We start from the raw sequence: 19,518 nt of genomic DNA, 5'->3' as shown, positions 1-19,518 counted from the left end.
TTGAACCCATCAGCTGCTAGGTAGGAGCTGAGAGCTGGTACCTAGGAGGTAGGAGCTGAGAGCTGGTACCTAGGAGGTAGGAGCTGAGAGCTGGTACCTAGGAGGTAGGAGCTGAGAGCTGGTACCTAGGAGCGGGCAGTGGGCTGCCTGCCTCACAGGGCGGGGCCTGGGCACTACCTCCAGGGAGGAGCCAGCCCGTCTCTGGGTCATGGACAGGAAAGGAGTGTTAACAGAAACAATTTGTGGTGTTGGAGGAAACCGGAGCTCTCGCAGGTGAGGGTGGTGGTACTGGTACCACTACTGCCAATACAACTAATACTACTAATAACACTACCACTACTACTGCTACTACTACTAATACAACTAATAATAATAACTGCTGCAAAATTCTAGCAGCTGATTAATGACAGCATTTCATTCGCTAAATCTTCTCAGCCTAAGGGTGGATCTCCTTGGAGCCCTGTTGCTAGATGACTAAAGGTCTATTTCAATACACAAAGAGCAGAACACAGCGATGACCTCCTCTCATATCGTGCGGGGCTGGTCCTTGTGAAACACCTGTCCGTCCTTGAGAACCCAGCTGATATTTGCCCCAGTCACACCCACCTCGGCCAGTTTGGCATGGAGCTGGGGGACAGACACAAGGTGTTAGTAGTCATGGTTACTTCTTATTTATTTCCACGTTTTAGCCCATCTGTGTTTTATGGTTTCGATGTTTCTGTCTTCATATTTGATGTTATTCTGAATGGGTTAGAGACCAAGATACTCATAGACTTACTCTTACACATACATACATACCTGTTCCAAAATCTGTCGTCCCACTGCAGGATCCGTCATGTCGGCTTCAGTGCTGATCTTCAACTTGAAGATTGAGCGTTGTTTTGGTTTTCTCTGGCAGGCGAAGTTATACAAAAGGCCACATTCCTCATCAAGAAAACTCCCTGAGGTGACAGACAATTTTGCACAACGTGGAGCAATGGGGCCTCCATAGTTGTTTGGTTCACCTGGGCCCCAATTCAAGAAGGTTGCGCTACTGCCGTCAGACCAGTGGGACCACGGATGTCTGTGGAGACCAATCCATGATGATGGTGGATTAAGTGCCAATACTTTGCCGTTCTCAGACGCGTTGCGCACACTGGCCAGGTCAGTGTAGTGAGACCGGCAGTATTGCAACGCCTCGTACCAAGTCATTGTGTTTAGGACCACAATGTAGTTGGACTCTTCATCTAAAACAGAATGAGGTGGAAGAGAGGAAAGGAATCAGATTAAGACTACATCTCTGTCAATATTCTTCTAATCTATACCCTAATTAAACATGGCAAAGGTAAGCAGTATATCTTATATCTGTTATCAATTTGTGCCCATAATCCTCTTTTACTAGTACTGCTAAAACATGAATAAAAACCAAAAGTAATAAAAACAATGCCCCTCACCATCAAAGCAAACTGCATCTTTTAGATTGTAGCACGACGTATCGAACCAGCTACCTGAAGAGGAAGTGCCTGTACAATTCTCTTCGTTATTCCAGAAGTCTGGGTCACTACCAGACCACGTTCCATAGTTTTGGCCAAATTTGTAGTCCTGATCTCCCAGGGACCACTTCCAACGGGTGCGGTCATCATAAAGTCCGATCCAGATGAAGTCGTCCTCGTAATTAAAGCCCGTTCTGGACTCTTGCAGGTGCTGGAGGTCCGTTACGTTGTCTACGGTGGCCAGGTCTGCATTCCGCTCCCTGCAGTGTTGCTGAGCATCGGTCCAGCTCAGCTTCTGATCCACGTAGTAGTAGGATTTGATAGGAGGCAAGGCATGGTGGCCCAGGAAGAGCCCTGCAGGGGAAACCATTCCAGACACACAGCACACACACATATATATATGTATTACAATTCAATATTAGCATGGGTTTGAGACCTTAATGGCAATATAGAAACTCTCAACATTGTAAGAAAGATTGAAGCTGTGCGTAACAACTTGGTGTCAGCAGTAGGATACTGGACTGAGGTAAGCCACAACTTTCTCATTCAATTATAAGAATTAGTACTACCTTCTCTCAGTGCCCGTTTTAATTTTCTGAGTAAGACTAAGCAGGCAGAGTGCGTCTACGTAGCAATAAATTAAGAAAGCTAGAAACAGCCAATAACAGAAATAGACACTGACAAACACACAAACAAGTCTGACCTGAAAGACAAAAGAGTAGTATGGCCTCCTGCATCCTGTAACGAAAAACATCAGTTGAAACCGTGAGCATTAAAAATTGTCAGCAAAACTGCAATCACATGCAGCATGACCATCACACACAGCCCGAATTAAATGTGTTGATATACCTAGATCATGTATCCCCTCGCTCATGAAAAAATTATATATCTGATCGGAGGTCACCAAATGTTTTGTCCTACCTGTGTTGCGTTCTATCAGCTTTGTTATTAAATCAAACCCTTTGATGCGATTCTTGAAGAATGGCTGACTGTATGCAACATATGTCTCGATTTTGATTCTTATATTGAATGCTTATGCTAAGCCATCCAAATTATTTTGAGTGACAACAGAGATTTGCATGCATATGAAATTCTAACGAAAGGAAAAGCAATATGTCTCCCTGCGTCCTGTAACAAAAAAACAGGGTATGGAAAGGGTTAAACATACTTCACTTCATACACACAACGTTTCAGACTGGTTCACAGGATAACCAATTCATGTACATCAAACCATCTATAATGAACCTATCTATCCTTCCGTCTATCACCATTCCAGCCCACACAGCTGTGTGACTGATGCAAAGGAATTTAAACCTGGGCTTGAGTGTCGCTTTCATTCGGGAAATCCCTTAATTCCAAATTTGTTTTACAGCTTAAGGAAAGGTTGGCCTTCTGTGAAGATGCAATAAAAGGTTTTCCATGGTAAATCTCTGCCTAAGAACATTTTGATGAAAGGATTTTAATGCTCAGGATATTTTTTTTGCAAGTAATTATGTTGTTGACAGGTTCGCATACAGACGCGCATACTGACTAGGCTGTTCTTCCTGCAACATTTGTCGTTGAAGGCTGTGCTTTTGCTCCCTCTCCCGGCATTTATACTGCATTCATTGTCTTATTTCGTTGTGACCGCTAGCCCTCAACTGGTGATGGCAGTGCCCTCGCTCCCGCTCCCAGCATAGGTGTGACTTGTAGTTGGTAGCAGAGTATTATTTATTTTTTCTGTGTGATTTTGCTGGTAGTCAACATGGTTGGTGACCACTCCAACTAGTATGGCTTCCCTGCAGCTTGAGGATGGCCATGATTTGTGTCCCTCATGCCTTGGCCTCGGGCACCTGAAGGAGGGTCTTTCGGATGATCCCTGCATGAACTGCAGTATTACGCCTCGGGCAGTGAGAGTTGCTAGACTGGCCGAGGTGGAACAACGGTCGGGCCTCGTTTCGGTTGCCCCGAGCCCAGCGACGTAATCCAGCTCAGGGCGGTCGATCTAAACGTCGGGCTGTTGAGACCGCAGGCCCCACTTCCAGGAAGAAGGTTAGGGAGTCCGGGCTTGCCTCCAAGGTGGGCCAATTAACAGCGGAGCTCGAAAACATGAAGTCCCTCTTCCTGGCCTTTCACGCTGAGACTGGTGCAGGGGAGCCAGGTGCTCTTGCTCCTCCGGCAGCCGCCTTGGAGCCGGAGGAAAATGTGCTTTCTGTGGCAGCTTTAGCTACCGAGTTTGCTGAGTATGAGCCGGATGGGGTCCCACAGGATGTAGCTTCCCGTGCCTCCGCAGTGGGCTCCCGTCCTCCGACCCGCAGCTCTACTGGTGCTTCTGAGGACAACTAAATGGGAGCCATCATTCGTATGGCCCTGGCTCGTCTGCAGCTAGACGTGCCACAACCTCAGCCGGCTCAGGCCAGTGCTTTCTTCAGGCGTGGCCCAGCCCCCACCAGCTTTACCGTGCCTCCATCGGAGGAGTATCTGGGGGAGTTGCATGCATGCTGGAGGGATTCTAGAGCCCTCTCTCATGCATTATCTGACTGTCGGACCCTGGCAGCCATGCAGGATGCAACCAAGTTTGGCTTGGACCGCATGCCAGTAGTTGAGCCGACTATAGCTGCTCTAATTTCTTCGCCTGATTTGGCTCTGAAACCGGATGTGAGGTGTCCCCAGTGTCGGGTTACGGATGACCTGCTCTCCAAAGCCAAGGTTGCAGCGGCACGCATGGGACGCATAGGCAATTGTCCCACCTGATGCCCGCTCTGTCAGCATCCCTGCAGGAGGTTGCAGTGGATGCTCCGGCCCATGATTTCAGCTACGCTTCTCTGCAGGCATTGGCGCTGATGTCCAGAGAGTTGGGGCGGTTGATGTCCGCTCTCGTCCAGGCTCGCCGCCAGGTTTAGTTGGCAGTCTCCTCTCACTGAGGCGTGCAGGAGAACCCTCCGCAGTGATCCAGTGGAACTTGTGGAGCTGTTTGGATCTGCAGCTCTAGAGGCGCTTGAGCGCACAGTCCAAGCCAGAAAGACTCAGCAGTAGCTATCCGTGCTTCAAAGGAGTGTGCCTCCTCCTAGCAGGCCTAGAAGTTCTTCAGCTCTCACCCACAGGCTCACCCCAGTGGCTACCTCAGGTCTCAGCGCCCACGACCACAGCCTGCTGAGCAGCAGGCACAGGCCTTTCGGGCACCTGAGCGACTGCCCTCGGGGCAACCTCAGGTCTCATATGCTGCCCGTCGTTCCATCAGAGCCACAAGGGGCCCGTGGTTGCTTTCAACCCTGACCCAAGGGTACAAACTTCAGTTCCGACGCCGGCCCCTAGCCTGTGGCCGGGTCAAGATGACCAACATACCCGACCCGGCAAAAGCCCAAACCCTCAACAAGGAGTTGTCCGCCCTCCTGGACAAGGGTGCCATCGAGCCAGTAGATCCCCTGTTGCAACCCGGGGGGGCTCTACTCGACTTACATTCTGGTAACGAAGAAAGACGGCGGACTCCGTCCTATCCTCGACTTGAGGTGTCTCAACAGGTTCCTGAAGGTCCTGAGGTTCCACATGCTAAGGACTGCAGAGGTTCTGCGTACTGTTGCCAGAGGGGAGTGGTTTACATCAGTAGACCTGAAGGATTCCTACCATCACGTTCCCATTGCATCACACCACAGACAATTTCTGCGGTTTGCTTTTCAAGGCCGTCGTTGTCCTGATCCGCCCCTGGTTTTCTCATTCACCTGCCTGCCACCCTGATCATTCCCAATTAACCCAACCACCTTCACCTGTGTTTCCCCTATATCAGTCCTTTCCTCCCAAATATTCCCTGCCAGTTTGTCTCTTGTGTTTCACAGTGCTTTCCCGCGATTCAAATCCTGACCTACTACCGATCCTTCCTGCTTCCTGATCCCCGCCTGTCTGACTCTTCTCCCGGTTCCTGACCCCTGCCTGTCTGACTCTTCTCCCGGTTCCTGACCCCTGCCTGTCTGACTATTCTGCCGGTTCCTGATCCCCGCCTGTCTGACTATTCTGCCTGCCGATCCTGTATCCGAATAAACTATTGACACTGTTCCACGCTCGTCGCCAGTCTGTGCACTTGGGTTCAGCCAAACACGCACATTACAGTCGTTTTCAGTTCAAGGTGCTCCCATTCGGCCTCTCCCTTTCCCCAAGGCTGTTCACCAGGTGTGTGGCGGCAGCCCTCTCACCCCTGCAGACGATCCTGCCATATCTGGACGACTGGCTCCTCTGTGCGCGATCCCAGACTCTGGAAACGACTGGTCTTTTCTCCCATGTGGCCCACCTGGGTCTCCGGATGAATCTCACGAAGAGTTGCCTGGTTCCATCGCAGAGCACAGTCTTTCTCGGGGTGTCTCTTGATGCAGTCGCCATGAAGGCCTGTCCGTCGCCACGGCGGGTAGACGACGTCCTCCGCCTCCTTCTCCTACTCCGGGAAGGCAGGCAGCTGTGTTCTGTGGAGCTTTTGCGCCTCCTAGGGAAACTGTCTGCTGCTGCTAATGTGGTCCCTCTAGGACTGCTGGCGCTACGTCCCCTCAAGAAGTGGCTGCACTGCTTTCCTATGGATGTCAGGTGGCACCGGCCCAGGGGACTCAAGGTGTCACGCTGTTGCCTTCTTGCTCTGGCTCTATGGAGGGACGGATCGTTTCTTCTCCAGGGCATGATCATGGGTTCCATTGCATCCCGTCGGGAAACCATCACAACAGATGCCTCCCTCTCGGCCTGGGGGGCTGCGTGGCAGAGCCGGACAGCTCAGGGCTGTGGCCATGCTCGGGTTCGCTCAGAGCATATCAATGTTCCGGAGCTGCGGGCTGTGAACAGGGCATTGTCATTTTTTCTTCCCTTCCTGGGAGGCCGGCATGTGCGGTCGGACAATGTCTCGGCCGTTCCTCACATAAACCACCAGGGAGGCACCAGGACTGCACGGCTGTTGCAGGCGTCCCGGGGACCTCCTGTTGTGGGCAGCACCACGCCTGGCCAGCCTGAGAGCAATGTATTTACCTGGGGTACAGAATCAGGCTGCAGATTTACTCTCCCGTTGCAAGCCGACGCCGGGGGAGTGGCGGCTTCATCCGGAGGTGGTTTTCCACCTATCCCTCAGTTTTTTCCGACGCTACATAGGGTCCTCCAGCAGGGTCACAGGCTGCTGTCGGTAACCCCCTTCTGGCCAGGGAGAACATGGTTTCCACTGCTGCGCAGGCAATGTAGCATCTCTGTAGCGCCTTCCCGACAGGAAGGATCTTCTATCTCAGTTACAGGGCCAGATCTGGCATCCGGACCCTCGTTGCCTGCAGCTATGGGTCTGGCCGCTGCAGGGCCCAACCCGCTGCTGACAGAGTGTTCAGAGGATGTCTGCAATACCGTACTGAACGCCAGGGCGCCTTCTAACCGGGCGCAGTATGAGAATAGGTGGCAGCTGTTTACTGCATGGTGTTCAGACAGGGCTGAGGACCCTGTGCGTTGTTCAGTTCCAATGATTTTGGAGTTCCTCCAGGCACTGCTGGCTGGAGGCCGGTCCCCAGCTACTCTGAGGGTATACGTGGCAGCCATTTCCTCTCGACATGCTCAGGTGGATAATGACGCAGTGGAGGGCCTCAGATTGGTGTCCGTTTTTTCTGAAGGGTGCGTTGCAGTGACGACCCCCATGAGCACAGCGTACCCCAGCATGGGATCTGCACCTGCTTCATGCTCTGTCCGTGAGCGACTTATGTCTGAGGTGGACCTCAGATGGCTCAGGGGCTACCCTCTTTGCGTTGTGGACGTCATCACCCAGAGAAAAATTGTCTCAATCATAGAAATGGTTCAGAATGAAGTACTCAGCAATGAATTGGTTCCCAATGGTAAGCATTAGTTATGAAAATAGTTCACTATCAAATGGTTAACAATTAAAGAGTTTGAAATGAAATGGTGGCAATACGATGGTCATTCAGCTCATTCAGATGTTAGCGATGAACTTTCCTTTATTCGCATGTTAAACGTTTGGTCTGTCCACCGTCGCCCTCTGGTGGTCGGCTGCCTCCACGGCCAAGGTCCAGCCGCCTGCTTCCTGCACTGAGGCTATTGGACGCGCCCTCCATGTGTCGACTTCAGAGGAAAGGACTTTGGGGTTGTTCAGACGGAGAGCCCATTCTGATCTGCTTGACATTGCGGCGTTTCTCCAGGATATAACCCACGTTGTGTGCTGATGGTGAAGCTCCGTCGGAGCAGAGGTGTATCGAATTGTGCAGTTACTGACGTGAGTATCTCTCACGTCACCTTTCAGTTAAGTTACGATCAGAAAGATGATAAGACGCGTCATTTTCTCACAGTGTATTTCTTACTATGTATTGTTATAATAATAATTATATGTAATAATATTATATGCAAAAATACAATAATAAATTGACTATTCACGAGTTCCAAACAACGATATACGTCTCCAACCAAAGTAGCACTGCAGAGCTCACTTCCCCCAGTTTCTCCTTGAAATATATATTTTACATTATTTGAATCATCAGACATATTACATCAGAGATCGATATTGGGTAATAAGTGTCATTCATTTCAGATGTAAAAGCACATCAATGATTCGGTCCGCTACACACAGGACCCTTTGGACGAGTAACGCCTTGTTGCTGGTGTCCCCTTATGCCCTTATAGGAAAAACAACTCATTGAATGGTGATGATACATTACTTTATTCATTCTTAAGATTGATACTTGTATAGTGATTCATATTTCTAATAAACACAAGAGGACATAATGGCAAAAATTACAGTTTTCTTTCCATGTTGATAGATCAAACATCATAATGATATAAGGACTGGACACAACCTTTTCTTTGCCAACAAGACACTCCGCTGATAAGAGACTAAAGCAGAATCAATTAAATGCCATTACAATTAATTTGGGGTGACCACTGATATCAGCAATAATAAGATTGATATGATATATCTGATACAATTTGGGGGCCTGGGCACGACCTCCAGGTAGGAGCCAGCCCGTCTCTTGGTCATGGACAGGAAAGGAGTGTTTACAGAAACAACTTGTGGTGCTGGAGGAAACCGGAGCTCTCGCAGGTGGGGGTGGTGGTACTGGTACTACGACTAGTACAACTAATACTACTACTACTACTACTACTACTACTACTACTACTAATACTAATACAACTAATAATAATAACTGTTGCAAAATTCTAGCATGTGATTAATGAGAGCTTTTTATTATCTAAATCTTCTCAGCCTAAGGGTGGATCTCCTTGGAGCCCTGTTGCTAGATGACTAAAGGTTTATTTCTAAACACAAAGAGCAGAACACAGCAATGACCTCCTCTCATGTCTTGCTGGGCTGGTCCTTGTGAAACACCTCTCCGTCCTTGAGAACCCAGCTGATATTTGCCCCAGTCACACCCACCTCGGACAGTTTGGCATGGAGCTGGTGGACAGAGACAAGGTGTTAGCAGTCATGGTTACTTCTCATTTATTTCCATGTTTTAGCCCATCTGTGTTTTATGGTTTCGATGTTTCTGTCTTCATATTTGATGTTATCGTGAATGTTTAAGAGACCAAGATTCTAATAGACTTACTCTTACACATACATACATACCTGTTCCAAAATCTGTTGTCCCACCACAGGATCCGTCATGTCGGCTTCAGTGCTGATCTTCAACTTGAAGATTGAGCGTTGTTTTAGTTTTCTCTGGCAGGCGAAGTTATACCAATAGCCACATTCCTGATCAATAAAACTCCCTGAGGTACCATAAATTGCTGCACAACGTGGAGAAACTGAGCCACCATAGTTGTTTGGTTCACCTTGTGCCCAATTCAAGAAGGTTGACCTGCTTCCGTCAGACCAGTGGGACCACGGATGTCTGTGCAGACCAATCCATGAATATTGTGGATTAAGTGCCAATAATTTGCCATTCTCAGTCGCGTTGGGCACAATGGCCAGGTCAGTGTAGTGAGACCGGCAGTATTGCAACGCCTCGTACCAAGTCATTGGGTTTTGGACCACGATGTAGTTGGACTCTTCATCTAAAACAGAATAAGGTGGAAGAGAGGAAAGGAATCAGATTAAGACTACATCTCTGTCAATATTCTTCTAATCTATACCCAAATTAAGCATGGCAAAGGTAAGCAGAATATTTTATATCTGTTATCAATTTGTGCCCATAATCCTCTTTTACTAGTACTGCTAAAACATGAATAAAAACCAAAAGTAATAAAAACAATGCCCCTCACCATCAAAGCAAACTGCACCTCTTAGATTGTAGCACGAATTATCGAACCAGCTACCTGAAGGGGAAGTGCCTGTACAATTCTCTTCGTTATTCCAGAAGTCTGGGTCACTACCAGACCACGTTCCATAGTTTTGGCCAAATTTGTAGTCCTGGTCTCCGAGGGACCACTTCCAACGGGTGCGGTCATCATAAAGTCCGATCCAGATGAAGTCGTCCTCGTAATTAAAGCCCGCTCTGGACTCTTGCAGGTGCTGGAGGTCCACTACGTTGTCTACGGTGGCCAGGTCCGCATTCCGCTCCCTGCAGTGTTGCTGAGCATCGGTCCAGTTCAGCTTCTGGTCCACGTAGTAGTAGGATTTGATAGGAGGCAAGGCATGGTGGCCCAGGAAGAGCCCTGCAGGGGAAACCAACACACACACGCACACACACACGCACACGCACACACACACACACACACACACACACACACGCGCACACACACGCACACACACACACACACACAAACACACACATACACAAAATAGTTATGAGGTGAGAGCCACAGCAGTGCAACAACCGCAAACATCCCAGCATTGTGGCTAGATGTCCTTGTTGTTAATTGTGTGATGTGTGGCACAAACTCACCTATTACACAACACGGCCACACACGTCACACACACACAGGTAGAGTTTTTAGTTGTGTAATGTCGGCACAAGAACACCTTGTATAACACCTTATTTTTAAAACTCTGCATGTTGGCCTGTTGCAACTCTGCTGTTACAACTGTGTTAACATAGACATTAATAAATTGTCTCTTTTGAAGCCTTATGACCACACCATGTTCCATGAATCATTCCTTGCTCTTCTCCCCTCTAACCGAGGTTGTGTCTGATAAATGTATTCCATTTCTTCCCGTTGTAGACATGGGAAAGATAAGCATCAACTCTTTTCTACAGAAACTCTATGTATTTAGTTTAAAATGATCTCTATGTGAAACCTCCTGGTCTGGTCCTCTCTCTCTGTGATTATCCATCCCTCAGAACTGTATACGTTGTATGAATCTGAATACATCTTTTGAACACGCTAGTAAACAATGCTGCTGCTAACTTTGTTAACAGGCCCGCCTCACTTTGCTACAGCGATGATCCTGAACCAGTCAGAACTCTGCCACATGATATGAAAGCTTGAAGCAGCACCAAACAACTTGGTGTCAGAAGTGGGATACAACTGTCACAACCTGCTGCTTCAACTATATGAATTTGTGCTGACTTCTTCTAACCCGTTTGAATTTTCTGAGTGCGGCTAGGTAGCATTAAATTAAGAAAGCTATAAACAGTACATAACAAAAGCAGACACTGACAAACAGACACAAACGAGTCTGACCTGAAAGACAGAAGAGCAGTATGGTCTCCTGCATCCTGTAACAAAAAAACATTTCACTTCATCAGTTGACACCTTAAGCATTAGAAATGTACAACAAAAACTGCATCAGCCTACATTGCATACAGTATGACCAGTACACGCAACTAGAAATGAATATGTACATACAAGTAGAACATATACACGCTAAATAAAAGTATAGATCTGTTTGGAGGTCACCAAGTGTTTTGTCCTACCTTTGTTGCGTTCTATCAGCTTTGTTAATAATCTGAAATCTTTGATGCGACCCTTGTGCAATGGCTGACTCCAGAACATTACCAAGGCTTAAGGTGTGATTCTTAAATCAAACGCATTATCCATCCAAATTTATTCTGACCGGGATTTGCCTATATTTGATATCCAGAATGCTTCCTCACATGCTAGGGAAACAGTAGTCAGCTAAAAAAAAACATTTCACTTCATCAGTTGACACCTTGGGTATTAAAAAACAACAACTGCAATGGCCTTCATTCAATTTACTGTATCAGCATTAAACACAGCAAAAAAAAATATATAACTAGACCACATTAATGCTCAAGAACAAATATAGATCTGTTTGGACGTCAGATACATGTTCTGTCCTATATTTGTTGCTTTGTTGATCAGCTTTGTTATTAAATCAAAACCTTTAATGCCATTATTGAGGGATAGCTGAATGCAGAAAGTACCATATGCCTAAGGTTTGATTCTTATATCAAATTTGTTTTTATTGACGACTGAGATTTGCATGCATATAAAATAGTGCCGAATGGAAGAGCAGTATGTTTTCCTGCGTCCCTTAACATACATTTTTTTCACTTCATATTCATTGGCCTTTCAGACTGCTTGACAGGATTACAGAGGATCTATATCAATCCATCGATCTATGCATGTACATAAATCCATCTTTAAAGACTTCACCTATTCTTCCTTCTACCTAGCAAGACTTAGAGTGCTCATGTCCACCGAAGACTTACAAAAACGTGTACATGCCTTTATCACTAGTAAACTTGATTACTGCACTGGTCTCCTTACAGGTCTGCCGAAACAAACTAAGGAAGCTTCAGCTTGTTCAGAATGCTGCTGCTAGAGTTCTAACAGAGACCAAAAAAATTGAACATATTACAACAATTCTTAACTCGTTACATTGGCTTCCTGTAGGTCAGAGAATTGATTTTAAAATCATGTTGCTAACCTATAAAACCCTACATGGTTTAGGCCCAAAATATTAAACTGATATGCTTCCACTACATAAGCCCTCTAGACCACTAAGATCTTCTGAGACCAATCTGTTAATTATCCCCATAGTAACACGATTTAGTTACTATGCAACAAATAGCTGGAATAAACTCCCTGAGGATTTAAGATTTTCCCCAACTCTGAGCACCTTTAAAACAAGACTGAAGACTTTTATGTTTGCTTTAACTTTCTGCTAAATCTTAAATACATTGCACTTTCTAAAAAGCTTTTTTAACATTGCCTTTATTTTCTATTTTATTACTAAAATTCTTTTTTAACTTTCTTTTTACTCATTTCCTGATATCTTTTCTTTTACCCATCTATCATTTTATTTTATTGTATGACAATGTTTATATGTGAAGCACTTTGAGTCTTCCTTGTGTATGAAAATTGCTGTACAAATAAAGTTGCCTTGCCTTGCCTATCCTGAGACAGCGTGTGAGTGTTGCATGCAGTGACGAAATCCCTTCATTCCAAATTTGTTTCACAGCTCCAATAAAAGGCTGGCCTTCAGTGAAGATGCAGTAGCGACCCAATAAAAGGGTTTCCATTGTAAATCTACCATAGAACATTCGGATTAAAGGGCTTAGATTGCTAAGGATATCTTTTACTTTCAAAGTTTTGTTGTCGATAGGGTCACACAGGGTTGTGCATTACTTTTTTATATGCAACACAACACACACATATTTGTTGAGCTTCCCTTTCATGCCACAAAGGGCCCCTGCTATAGCCATTTGGGTGCCTCAGTCTTGATTTTCATTTCATAAATGTTGTATTTTTAAGGAAAGATGATTTGTACAGAAGGCTATACATTGCACTGTAGAACACGCAAAAGACAAAAAATATATAAAGCGAGCGAAGGGGTGAGATGCAGAATGACTCACGAGAGTGGATGAATCAAAACTAGGGTTTTATTGCAACTTCTTTATACAGATTACTACCACAATCTTCATCTTTACGAACTGAAGCTGAACCAAAACCCACCCGTCGGAAAACCCAGAACCTCGTTTTATGTTCACCAATACCAAACCCATCTTCATCCTCTGTTGTTTCCAGTCCTTCATTGTTCACCAACAACTTGCTCATCCTAACCCAGCTCATTGACATCTGTTGCCTCCCCCCACTACCCCTAGGCAGTGGGGTTGTAAATGTTAGATTTTTACAGAAGCTAATACAATGGTGTGATTAATACATCTACTGTAACTGTAATTAATGCACCTGCAAATGTTTGTTCCATGTAATTATTCAACTTTTAAACCACCTTGCTTCTTGGACTGAGTTAATAGGAAGGATTAAAAAAAAAAAAAGGTTCTATTCACATTTTGACCAGCTCAAAGGCCTTCTGGTAAGACTGTCGAACCTGAGATTGAGAGGTTGTGCCCTGTCGAGTCATAATAAAGACTGTTAAAAATGGTAGCCAATGCCTCCCCTACTTATTTTTTTATTCACATTTGCCATTACACAGTTCTGTGCAAGTGAACCCCAGAGTGCTTTCCACGGCACTCTGATTTGCAGCCACACTTGGCTAGTTGTTCACAACTTTGTGCAACTGGTGCATTTGCTGTCCAAAATAACCCCCATTATTCACCAATCTTTTTCCAACCCCAGTCAGCAGGACTCTCTGCTTCTGGCTGACACTGGGTTGCTTGACCCCATATGCAGCCTGCCTGATATGCAGCACGTTTAGTGCGTTGAAGCAGAGCTGCTCTTGTTGGAGGAACGGCCTCATATGGCCTCTGCTTTCGGGCAAACATGCCAAGTCTAGCCTCATCTACACTAACAGCTGTGCTTCATCGATCACACAGCAGGACCACAAACTGCTCAAGGATCTCCAGGTCACTTTCAGTCAGAACAGGAGGGTATTGACTTAGTTTGCTGAAGATGAGAGAGGCCTAAGGGAAAATGTCCCAGGTTTGCCAGGCAGTCTTTTTGCCTTTGTTGCGAAAGGCTCATACAGTATCACAACCTGTAAAGGTGTGAAAGAATCGAATGCCTTTGGTCTTCTTAACTGGCCCAATAACATGGTATAGGTCATGAACACCAATCCACCGTAGGCTTACACCATGCCCAAATGCAACCCACAGCTGCTGGAGACCAAGATCCTGGAGGGATGGGAAGATGCTCAATGCTATAACAAGAATGGGAGGTATATTTTGGTATACTTTTAGTACGTTATTCAGCACACCAAATACTACTAGAATCCATTGAAAATCCTTTTGCATACATTTTTTGGGGGTTAAGCCCTTTTTTCATAGATTGACTCACCTATTCCTTAATAATTTTAATCTATTTATTGACATATTTAAGATTTCAATCATAATTCCTATTCATTTTATGGAAGATTATTTTAAATCAAACCCTATTTATTTATTTAACTATTTATTTTATCTATCTTATTAATTTATTGATCTAATCAATTGACTGAAACTGGACTTCTGATAAGGCCTAGTAACCTGGGTTACACTTATGCTAAGCCATCCAAATTATTTTGAGTGACAACTGAGATTTGCATGCATATGAAAATCTAGCGAACGGAAAGCAGTTTGTTTCCCTGCGTCATGTAACAAAAAAATGGACAGGTTTAAAAAAAATTCACTTCCTACACACAGCGTTTCAGACTGGTTGACAGGTTAACCAAGGATCTATATCGATCCATCGACCTATGCATGTACATCAATCCATCTATAATGAACCTATCTATCCTTCCTTCTGTCACTATTCCAGTCCACACTGCTGTTTAAATGATGCCTAGGAATTTAAACTTGAGCTTTATTGTCGCATTCATTGAGGAAATCCCTCAATTCCAAATTTGATTTAAAGCTTAAAGAGAGGTTGGTCTCTGAAGATGCAATAAAAGGTTTTCCATTTTAAATCTCACCCTAAGAACATTGGTTGCGACTTCTTTTTTGCATAATTCGATCACAAACCTTTCAGCTAATTAGAATAGAAGAATGATATGACGCGTCCGGTAAATATATGTAAATTATGTTTTGATACAAACAATAGCGAGTCAATTTTCTCAGTGTATTTCTTATTATGTATTGTTATCATGATATTTATATGTAGTAATATTATATAATAAAAAAAATATAATGCTAAAATGACTTTTCACGATGGACAAACACCAATATGCTTCTCCAACCAACATAGAACTACAGAATAACCACTTCCCCTAGTTTTCTCCTTGAAATATATATTGTTTATTTATTTGAATTATCAGATATAAATACATTGCATCGGAGATCGATATTGGGTAATTAGTGTCAGTCATTTCTAATGTAAAAGCACATAAATGATTCAGTACATTACAAACAGGACCCTTTGGACGAGTAACGCCTTGTTGCTGGTGTCTCCATATGCGCTTGGGAAAAACAACTCTCTATTCTAATAAACACAATAGGACATAATGGCCAAAATGACAGTTTTCTTTCCATGTTGGTCTCGAACAACGTACTGAAATAAGGACCGGCCACAAACATTCTTTGTCAACAAGACACTCCGCTGATAAGACAGTAAAGTAGAATCAATGAAATATCATTAAATTATATTTGGGGATACCACTTATATTAGCAATAAACGATTCATATGATCTATCAGATATAAATATTTGTTGCATTGTTTTTACTTTAATTAATCCCCATGGGGATGGTGGTACTGGTACCACTACTGCCCATACTACTAATACTACTAATAATACTACCACTACTACTACTACTGCTACTACTACTAATACAACTAATAATAATAACTGCTGCAAAATTCTAGCATGTGATTAATGAGAGCATTTTATTATCTAAATCTTCTCAGCCTAAGGGTGGATCTCCTTGGAGCCCTGTTTTTAGATTATTAAAGGTTTATTTCAAAACACAAAGAGCAGAACACAGCGATGACCTCCCTCTCATGTCTTGCTGGGCTGGTCCTTGTGAAACACCTGTCCGTCCTCGAGAACCCAGCTGATATTTGCCCCAGTCACACCCACCTCGGCCAGTTTGGCATGGAGCTGGTGGACAGAGACAAGGTGTTAGTAGTATGGTCATGGTTACTTCTCTATTTACATTTTTAACCCAACTGTGTTCATGGTTTCAATGTTACTATCTTCATGTTTGAATTTGGCATGTTAGTGTAAGTGGGTTAAGTTACAAAGAGTTTATAAACATATTCAATTTAAGTACTTCCTATATCACAGGAGTCGGCATACCCCTAAATTAAAACATGCAAATTGTTTCAATAAAAACAACCTATAAGTATATAATATTCGACTGAATGGTATTAATTCGGCACCGTACCTTTTCCAAAATCTGGCGTCCCACCTCAGGATCCGTCATGTCTGCTTCAGAGCTGATCTTTATCTTGAAGGTTGACCATTGTTTTTGTTTTCTCTGGCAGGCGAAGTTATACAAAAGGCCACATTCCTCATCAAAAAAATGCCCTGAGGTGACAGACATTTTGACACAACGTGGAGCAACGGGGCCTCCGTGGTTGTTTGGTTCACCTGGTCCCCAATTCAAGAAAGTGGCACTACTTCCGTCAGACCAGAGGGACCAAGGATATCTGTGGAGACCAATCCATGCATCTGATTGATTAAGTGCCAATACTTTTCCACTCTCAGTCGCGTTGGGCACAATGGCCAGGTCAGTGTAGTGAGACCGGCAGTATTGCAACGCCTCGTACCAAGTCATTGGGTTTTGGACCACGGTGTAGTTGGACTCCTCATCTAAAACAGAATGAGATGGAAAAAAGGAAAAGCATCAGATGGAGACTACATCTCAGTTAATATTCTTCTAATCTATACCCTAAGGCTAAGGTGAGCAGAATATATTATATATGTTATCAATGTGTGCCTTTAAACCTCTTTAATAGTACTGCTTAAACATAGTTAAAAACTAAATGTAATAAAAAAAATGCACCTCACCATCAAAGCAAACTGCACCATAAAGACTGTAGCATGACACATCGAACCAGATTCCTGTAGAGGAGAGGCCTGTACAATTCTCTTTGTTATTCCAGAAGTCTGGGTCATTACCACTCCACGTTCCATAGTTTTGGCCAACTTTGTAGTCCTGGTCTCCGAGGGACCACTTCCAACGGGTGCGGTCATCATAAAGTCCGATCCACATGAAGTCGTCGTCGTAATTAAAGCCCGTTCTGGACTCATTCAGGTGCTGGAGGTCCGCTACGTTGTCTACGGTGGCCAGGTCCCCCTTCAGGTCCCTGCAGTGTTGCTGAGCATCGGTCCAGCTCAGCTTCTGGTCCTCGTAGTAGTAGGATTCGATAGGAGGTAAGGCATGGTGGCCCAGGAAGAGCCCTGCAGGGGAAACCACAGCCAGGCACGCAGACAGTCAGTGTTGAGAGTTGTTCTGTGCCGGCACAAGAACACCTTGTTAGAGTCCTATCATGTGTCCTTCGCTACTTGTATTTGCAAAACTCTGCATCTAGGGCTGTTACAACTCATTGTAAAATATTACTAAATTGTCTCTTCTGCAGTCTTATAAGATAAGATAAAGTATACCTTAATGTCCCCAAGGGGGAAAATTCGTCTTGGGCTACAGTCACTGCGTCACAAATTTGCAACATGCCACATCAAATATATGCAGAAATAGACAATACAAATATGCTTCACTGCATAATCCCCAACAAAGACGATCGCAAAAAACAAACAAACAGAGCTTCAGTTCAGCAAAAATGCCAAAACACAGTGGGGGTAAAAGTGTACAAGAACAGCAATCAGGGCAACAATAGGCTAAGGCTAAAAATACGAGGTTACAGTCATTTCTTACTGTTTAGCATCTTAATTGCAGCTGGGATGAATGAGTTGTAATATTTTTTAACTTGCAGTTTGGCATGCTAAATTGTCTACCTGAGGGTAGCAACCCCATTTCCTGATTCAGTATGTGGGTTGGATCATCCAGAATCGTATGTCCCTCCGTAAGAACAGTCTTTTCCTACAGCTACTGTAGGTAGCAATTTTCTAGGTGGCCTACATTTTTAAAAGCTATAATGATCAGACGCCCTAACTTGGACTTTAACTGAAATGTCAGATTACCATAACCAGGTTTGTATGTATGCAAACCTGGTACCACACAATGTTTCATTGATCATGAATCATTCCTTGTTCTTCCCCCCTTGAACCGAGATATTGTCTGATAGATGTATTCAATTTCTTCCCGTTTTTGACTATTCTGTGTTCATGGGATAGGTCGATATTTGCATCTGCTCCAAAGATAATTACCAACCCATTCTCAACAGTACCTCTATGTATTTATTTTAAACAAATCTCTTTGTGAAACCTCCTGGTCTGGTCTTCTCTCTGTCTTTGATTATCAAACCCTCAGAACTGTATCTGTTTTATGTATCTGAATTCATCTTATGAACACGCTAGTAAGCAATGCTGCCAGGTCTCACTTTGTAAACAGGCCCGCCTCACTTTGCTACAGAGATGATCCTGAACCGGTCAGAACAATACGGCCAGATTATATAAAAGATTAGAGCAGCGCCAAAAAACTTGGTGTCAAAAGTGGGATACCAGACTGAGGTAATTCACAACCTGCAGTTTCAACTCTCAGAATTATTACTGACTTCTCTCAGTGCCCGTTTGAATTTTCTGAGTGCGGCTTGGTAGCATTAAATTAAGAAAGCTAGAAACAGTACATAACATAAATAGACACTGACAAAAACACACAAACGAGTCTGACCTGAAAGACAGAACAGCAGTATGGTCTCCTGCATCCTGTAACAAAAAAACATTTCACTTTATCAGTTGACATCTTTACCATTAAAAATGAACAAAAACTGCAATGGCCTCATAACATACAGTATAACCAGTACACACAACTAGAAATTAATATATACATACAAGTAGAACATATATGCGCTTATGAAGGAGTATAGATCTGTTTGGAGGGTCACCAAGAGTTTTGTCCTACCTTTGTTAAATTCTATCAGCTTTCTTATTAAGCAGAACTCTGTGATGTGATCGTTGCAAAAATCGCTGACTGCAGAATCTTATGTATGCCTATGGTGTGATGTAATATGAAAATGTATTGACAGAGATTTGCATGTTTATAAAATGTTGGCGAATGGAAGAGCAGTATGTTTTACTGCATCCTGGAACAAAAATATTTTGCCATTTCTGACTGGTTGACAGAATAACTGAGGATCTATATTGATCCATCGACCTATGCATGTACATCAATCCATCTATAATGAACTGACCTATCCTTCCGTCCATCACCAATCC

The 19,518-nt window shown here is 44.2% G+C and overlaps 2 protein-coding genes across 3 annotated transcripts; both read right to left on the bottom strand.

The window, feature by feature from the left end:
* Positions 1-525: 525 nt before the first annotated feature.
* LOC130380427 (C-type lectin 2-like) lies at positions 526-4,991 on the bottom strand. The gene is made up of 5 exons (XM_056587620.1): positions 4,911-4,991; positions 2,176-2,210; positions 1,434-1,826; positions 1,108-1,226; positions 526-627 (listed from the first exon to the last, which is right to left on the bottom strand). Coding segments are annotated over exons 1-5 (651 nt in total). The 5' UTR covers positions 4,913-4,991.
* Positions 4,992-8,707: 3,716 nt separating this feature from the next.
* On the bottom strand, positions 8,708-19,270 carry LOC130380773 (macrophage mannose receptor 1-like). Of its 2 annotated transcripts, none has more exons than XM_056588102.1 (5): positions 19,205-19,270; positions 18,974-19,008; positions 17,194-17,586; positions 16,568-16,995; positions 8,708-8,859 (listed from the first exon to the last, which is right to left on the bottom strand). In XM_056588102.1, the coding sequence occupies exons 2-5, from the start codon at positions 19,005-19,007 to the stop codon at positions 8,758-8,760; spliced, it is 957 nt and encodes a 318-aa protein (XP_056444077.1). In that variant the 5' UTR covers position 19,008; positions 19,205-19,270; the 3' UTR covers positions 8,708-8,757. The 2 variants fall into 2 exon arrangements, with proteins under 2 accessions (XP_056444077.1, XP_056444076.1); XM_056588101.1 differs by lacking the exon at positions 8,708-8,859 and adding an exon at positions 15,453-16,281.
* Positions 19,271-19,518: the final 248 nt, after the last annotated feature.

This window comes from Gadus chalcogrammus, chromosome 4 (assembly GCF_026213295.1).
Source record: "Gadus chalcogrammus isolate NIFS_2021 chromosome 4, NIFS_Gcha_1.0, whole genome shotgun sequence".
Classification (NCBI taxonomy): domain Eukaryota; kingdom Metazoa; phylum Chordata; class Actinopteri; order Gadiformes; family Gadidae; genus Gadus; species Gadus chalcogrammus.
This window is presented reverse-complemented; position numbering and strand designations above follow the sequence as displayed.